This window comes from Aptenodytes forsteri, unplaced genomic scaffold, assembly GCF_000699145.1.
Source record: "Aptenodytes forsteri isolate BGI_AS27 unplaced genomic scaffold, ASM69914v1 Scaffold290, whole genome shotgun sequence".
In the NCBI taxonomy this organism is placed as follows: domain Eukaryota; kingdom Metazoa; phylum Chordata; class Aves; order Sphenisciformes; family Spheniscidae; genus Aptenodytes; species Aptenodytes forsteri.
In genome coordinates, this window is record NW_008795244.1 from 710898 (window position 1) to 717362 (window position 6465).

At 44.6% G+C, this 6465-nt stretch overlaps 2 protein-coding genes across 2 annotated transcripts; one reads left to right on the forward strand and one right to left on the reverse strand.

Annotated features, from left to right (window-relative positions):
* TCTEX1D1 (Tctex1 domain containing 1) lies at positions 1-1164 on the forward strand (the record flags this gene model as incomplete). Its single annotated transcript, XM_009278747.1, has 2 exons — positions 1-105; positions 961-1164. Coding segments are annotated over 2 exons (309 nt in total), but the record flags the coding sequence as incomplete, so codon positions are not given.
* A 1513-nt stretch (positions 1165-2677) lies between these two features.
* Positions 2678-4676, reverse strand: INSL5 (insulin like 5). Its single transcript, XM_009278732.1, has 2 exons — positions 4502-4676; positions 2678-2919 (listed from the first exon to the last, which is right to left on the reverse strand). The coding sequence occupies exons 1-2, from the start codon at positions 4674-4676 to the stop codon at positions 2678-2680; spliced, it is 417 nt and encodes a 138-aa protein (XP_009277007.1).
* Between the last annotated feature and the right edge of the window lie 1789 nt (positions 4677-6465).

A 6465-nucleotide genomic window follows, 5' to 3' on the forward strand; every position in this document is an offset into this window, starting at 1 on the left:
GTGGCCGCTGTGGATGATATTCTGAAGGACGTGCTGGGGAGCTACCTGAGGGAGCAGCCCTACGAGCCGGCCCGGTGCAGGGACATGGTGAAGGACATCGCTGAGGTACTGCTGCACTCAAGGCACGAGGCGGCCATTTTGTCCTCACGCCTCGATGGCGTGTCAGGGAGGTGGCCGTCACGGTGGGGAGGTCCCCAAATATGAATACAAAGTGTAAAACAAATGCTGGAGGAGGCCGTCAAGATGCACCAAGGGTTGGTCTGAGACGGGTGCAGGCTTATATGAGTTAACGATGAGGTTTGTTCGAGCAGCGGTGGCTCTGGCCAAGCACACGGTTCAGTAAAAACTCCATGCTGTGGTTGCCCTGTCCAGAAATGCCATTGATAAGTTTTAAGTATGTATCAGACCTTTCCAGAATAGACCGGTTATGGTAGTGGCTGAATTCTGCACAGTGGCACACGTGCAAGCTCCTTGTCGGTTAAATCCAGTCTTGCTGCTGAGAAAAGACTGTCCTGACCCTTTAGTCTTTCAGCTGATTTGGCTCAGAAGAGCTCATCGGCATTAAAAAAGCAGTACTGTCTGCTCTTCCTTCCTCCCCTTGTAATCAGCAGGTAACTATGAACACATATGGAGGAGAATATGGTATTCACATACATTAACTCCTTACTTAACGTGTGCGCTTGCATTTCAGTAGTCCAGCTAGAAGATGTGCCTGTTTTTAGCAGACAGAAGTGTTGGTTCTCTTGTGAAATGACTATAGCAGTGTACATGCCACCTGTCCGTGGGGCTGGGGGGGTTTGCAGATGTTTCAAATGCTGCAGTTCAAAGATGGTCATCAGGATTGTTGCAAGGTCTCTACAGTGCAATGCTTGCACTTGTTTGTCCCAGAAAACCAAATCCCTGACCATCCCCTGTAAAGAGAGCTCACCACGTGTGTCTAAACATGTTTTTCTCCTGCAGGTTATTAAAGCTCGGGTAAAAGACCTTATGATACCGAGGTACAAGATTGTTGTGGTGACACATATTGGGCAGCTGAATGAGCAGAGCATGCAAATCGGAAGCAGGTGCCTGTGGGATCCTGCAAGTGATACATTTTCGTCGTATGTGTTCAAGAACACTTCACTGTTTGCTCTTGCAAATGTCTATGCTGTCTATTTTGAATAAGGAGGTAGCTGAGTTTAACAGCAGGAGAAATGAACAGCCTAACTCTTCCTGTTTCTGTTGTTGAAAACGGTTGTGAAGGACCAAGGCAACTTTCACCTGTTTTGAAATGTGGTTACCATAAGCCTTTTGGTGGTGAATGTAATAATTGTATTTCCCAGAGCTTTCTCTGGGAAGTGATTCTCTGTGAAATGCAGTTTTGCACCTGATTCTAGCTGCTTTTAGAAACAAGTATCCCTGTAATACTTTTTTCTCCCTGAATTTGCCCTTGCTATGTGATCCCCAAGTAGAAACCACATTTTTGGAAAGTAGAACAAAAGCATTTTAAAACTATCCCCATTAAATGGTGTTTGCGGGCAGTTAAGCGCCGGCCCTGTGGCCCCGGCTCCATGCACACACTGTGTCATGGTACGCATTGTGTGCCATCAAGCCTCAGTAGCTCAGTGCTGCAAGTTACCTTCCCCTGCCTGGGCAACGGAGGGATCCCTTCAAACCTTCCTGCAGGCCCCAGAGATGCCCCGGGTGGGCTCTGCGGTGGGAGGGCAGCAGAGAGTGCGAGAGTCAGGAGCTTTGCTTGCCGGGGGCTGGCCTGGCTGCCCCTGAGCCCCAAGAAAAGCCCTTAGTGCAGAAAAGGTGGCCGAGAGAAGGTGGTTAGTTCTGCTTGGAGAAGACTAGCTCTGTCCCATAGTGCTTGAAATCAAGTGAAAAATGTCTTCAAATTATATCATGTTTAGAATATATAGATCTAACATGTCTGGGCCCTTCTATTGAAGGTGCTTGAATCTAGCAAAACAAAAATTGAATTGGGGTTCTCAGCTGATACCGGCCTATAGATAAGACGGGAGGTGCAGCCCTCTGAGCTCAGAAGTGTATTTCCAGTCCCCCTGGGTGCAAATTAACTGTCCACTAGGTCGGACCTCAGATGTTCGTGGAAGCAGCTGGAATAGGAAATAAACCATGGCTACTGCCTGCCCAGTTTAGGGGCTAGTGCTGACTGATCACAGGTCTCATCTGCTGCAGCCGTTCCCCTGCTGTGGTGGGGGTCTGACTCGCGGGCCTTGCGGCATGACGTGCTGCACAGAGCTACCTGCACTGCGTTGGTTTTATTCTGATTCTGAAGACAGACTTTTTGCTACCCATATTTCACAGCTGAAACCTGCTGTTGGATTTTCATAAGTCAGAGAACAAGCATATAATAAATTGCTTATTTTGTTACATTTTATGTGCAAAGCTGAAACTAGAACAGTAGTTAGATGGGAAGAAATATTTGTAGTCATGACTAAAAGTTTAAACCGCTGTAAACACTTTGTGGAATCCAGACAAACCAACCTGAGCTGTCGCTGCAGCCATTTGCTGGTTTGCACTACAACATTTTACGTTCAGCCTTTACTCCCTAGTGTACTCCAAAGAATAAAGCTACGATTAAAGAATACAACTGAAATAATTGTGTTTTATGTCATGATTATTTTAATATATGAAAGCTGTGACATTGAACCTCGTCAGCATCTGCTGCGTTTTAGCACAGTGAACGGATCTCTCTCTCACTGCAGCCGATGCTGCAGCAGGATGTGGTAAGCAACTTGGCTACTTCACGCTTTTTTAGCATAGACATTTTCCTGGTGCCTTGTAAGTCTCGCTCTGTCTCAGGCTTGACATTGTGGATTTCTTCGCTGTCAGCCTCCAGCCTCTGGTCGGTGTACGTCAAGGAGTCGGCATAACCATTGTTCTCTTGTGAGAAAGGCAGGGGATTTTCACTCTCTGTCGCATAAAAATCGGAAGTCATGGAATCATGAGTGTTTTATAATATTTATCTTTACTAGAAAGACAGACCAGCCTACAGCCAGGGAGCTGAAAGCATTATCCTCCATGCTTCTGATGTGAACAACCGAGATGTACCAGATCACCGATTTCTCGCCAGGGCAGTATTAAAATAGATACGCGAGGTACACATTCTGTGATTAACATGTTAAAAAAACAGTAATTTATGGATTTATATTGAAGAGTGTTCTTTGTAGGAATAGTTGCTTTATCAGTCTTACACTGATATATTTGCTTCGAAGGGTAAAACCATGATTTGATATGTCAGTGACACTTGACCAGCATGTTAACCTGGAACTGCTTGTGGGTTTCCTGAAATGCAGATATTATGTCAAGGCATCGGATACCCCACAATTTCAAAGTTCCTGGATGTTCCCACTTAAATTACGCTTGCGATTCATGTGCATTTTAAATACCACAGTACCACTGGGCACTGCCTTGTGGAGTTTATAAAGGTATAGTAGTTATCTCGCTTAGTTTAGCAGTGGGGGTTTCTTCTCCTTTAACAGACACTCGGGTAGGGTGTTGCAGGTGGCATCACTTTTTATGTTTGTTTAAAGCTGCTACTACAATAGAATTTTCAAAAAAGGCAGATGTTATTGCATGGAAAGTGTAGAAAGCCTCTGTTCCTGTTATCTGCCTCATTTATTTTCTTTTTTCTAGTTATTTTAATCTATCAGCACAAATTTCTAGCAGTGCATGTAATGGCTGAATTTTATGACTTAGCTGTGCTAATAAATATAAATATATACAACACCATGTGAAGATACTTAAATTGCAGAGTATAGAATCATAGAATCATTGAGGTTGGAAAAGACCTCTAAGATCATCGAGTCCAACCATCAACCCAACACCACCATGCCCACTAAACCACGTCCCTAAGCGCCGCATCTACACGTCTTTTAAATACCTCCAGGGATGGGGACTCAACCACTTCCCTGGGCAGCCTGTTCCAATGTTTAACCACTCTTTCAGTAAAGAAATTTTTTACCTCACGTAATCTAAACCTTCCCTGGCGCAACTTGAGGCCATATATTCAACATACTTTAATTACAATATTCTTAAGTTGTAATAAGGTTTCTGGTTTCTAGTGGGGAAAGCGGTGTGTCCTACCGAAGACAACGGTAAAAAACTTGTATTGACTACAGCAAAGCTTGTCTGACATTTAAAATGTCATGGCATAGAGATTTTCCGTGATAGCCTTGGGCTTAAATCATGGTTCCTCAGGATGACTTGGAAAATCTTAATCTAAATGTTATTTGTTTAGCAAAATAGCACACTAAGCTAAGCCAAACAAGCTGCAAGGAAAAAACGTGAAGTTGCACCACTTCACTTGCTGTCTGAAAGCAAAGCCCATGCTGTTCGTGCTTGAGATGCACCTATTTAGGGGAGCAGCAGAAATCGAGGGCACAGCTCTGCCCTTAGGTACAGCCTGCAGATGATTTGGTTCTTCTGAATCCCCTCAGATTTAGGCACACCTTGCAGGGGGTGATGAGCCTGTAATGCATTAATTAGTACTTACCAAACAGGTAGCGATAATCAGTCAAATGCCTTTTCCACCGAGAACTGCCGCAGGTGAAGACGATGGCTCTGACAAAGTCTCTCCCGCAGAGCTTCACGGTGTTTCCTTCACCTTTTCCTTCACGTGCCGCAATCAGGAGAGTGAGCAAGGCCAGCACCAGCACCGGGCCCCTCATTCTGCAGACGCTGTGCTTTGAGGCTGGGTGTCTGCAGGGTAGAAGGGATCTGCGAGGCCGTGGTGGGGAGTTCTGCTGAAATCCTCTCATTTATGCTGACGGGCCATCCGCTCCACTGAGTGACGGCTCATTCTGAGGATGACTTAATGTTTGCTAAAAACAAGTTAATCACTTGTTTCCGGTAATGTTTTAAGTGCTTTGGGATTTGTGCTGGGATTTCAGTCAGGTATTAAAGACTTCTTAAGACTACGTAACTGCTTTACTATAGGAACACATGTAGTATAACATGTTTATAGGGTACGGGCTTAGATCAATACTGTTAATGTGTATGTTCTGCAAAAATGAAATGGTGTTTATTACACGATTTGTAGATAATGAGTTTTGTGTCTGTGTGTTACCCACACAGCTGTGCTACCACAGCCTGTTGCCCAGTCGTGCCTGTTGCCCAGTCGTGCCTGTTGCCACAGTTTAAGCAACGTCAGGTCTTTTTCTGTTAGTGATCCCAAACTAAAAGGGAGTTAACAACTTCCAGTGATCTCCGCAGCTGTGCACCTCTTCATTACCCCTGCTTTGTTCCCTTGCCGAGCATCCCCTTGTCAAGCTGGCAACTGCGGATGCTTCAGAGGAATCTGCCAGTGCCGGGTGGTCACTCACGAGAAAATCACACACTGAGGGGTGTTTGTGGCAAATGTAGGCATCCAAGCCTGCAAATGCCTTGCTATGATTCCTAGCGTGCTTCATGATAGGATGCGATCCTGCAGCACACGGAGCATTTGAGCACAGTGAACTCGCTGCAACAAGCTGTACAGAGCAGCGTAGTTGTTTGCCAGCTTGTGTCCATAGGTACTGGCCTTGCAGATACCTGGATGCAGTGAAGTAGCTCCACTGCAGCTGCATGGCTCACCTGTCTCTGCAGTGAGGCCTGTGGACGTGGCCCTTGTCCAAAAAGGCATAGCAAAGAGAGGTAGATGGCTCTAAACAAAGCATGGAATAGCTCCGGATCGGTGTCCAGGCCATCCTTTTCATTTTGATAATATCTGAAAGACAGAAGTGGGTTCACTGTAGCAGCGTGGAGCAGTGTTAGCTGTGCTCTGGGACTGGAGGTTAAGTAGATTGGTTATGCTGCCTGGAGCGGTCCCTTGCTATTGCTTTGGATGTTGTTGGCTGCAGTTGCTGTAAGCTTCTATGAAACATTCTTGCAATAAAATGCCTTAAGGAGAAAATTTGTCAATTATGAGGTCAAAAATTCCATATTTAAGAACAAAATACATGAGGAGCTTTGGAGATCTTTAGCACTTCCTAGCACCACAAGTGTTTTCCAGCACCATAATGTTACAGTTAATTAGTTTACACTATGTGCAGGATGAATTACAATGTGTTACAGCCTTGACAGAAAGCTCGTATTTTACCAGTAGCATCAGTAAGTAAACAGTCATGACCACCAATGGAAAATATATGGTGTATTTTGTTCAGATTTATAATAATGATTAACACATGATTCACCTTAATGGGTGTCTTTCTTTGAAATGCACAAAGATTAATTTTATGTCAAGGGTAAGCTTGCATGTTCACTGTAAAATGTGCAGAACACAGAAGGAAGTGAATGTTAATGCATTACAAATGATCTTTAACTTCAGTGATGTGTTTAAATGTTGGACGTTTATTGTCAGGCTAATGAGAGAGTCTGAACGTTCTGTATCTATAAAATATATGTCTCTCTATGTAATGCTTTCCAGAGCAGGCAGTTATTGCCTCTGTCAGTTGGCAGGCAGAGCGCTTTACTGCCAAG

What these genes read in the sequence shown, in the direction of transcription:
- INSL5 (XM_009278732.1), bottom strand. Translation starts at nt 4,676, where the DNA reads ATGAGGGGCCCGGTGCTGGTGCTGGCCTTGCTCACTCTCCTGATTGCG. An exon ending in TGATTATCGCTACCTGTTTG is followed by an intron (nt 2,920 to 4,501) that starts GTAAGTACTAAT and finishes TTTATGCGACAG; the next exon opens with AGAGTGAAAATCCCCTGCCT.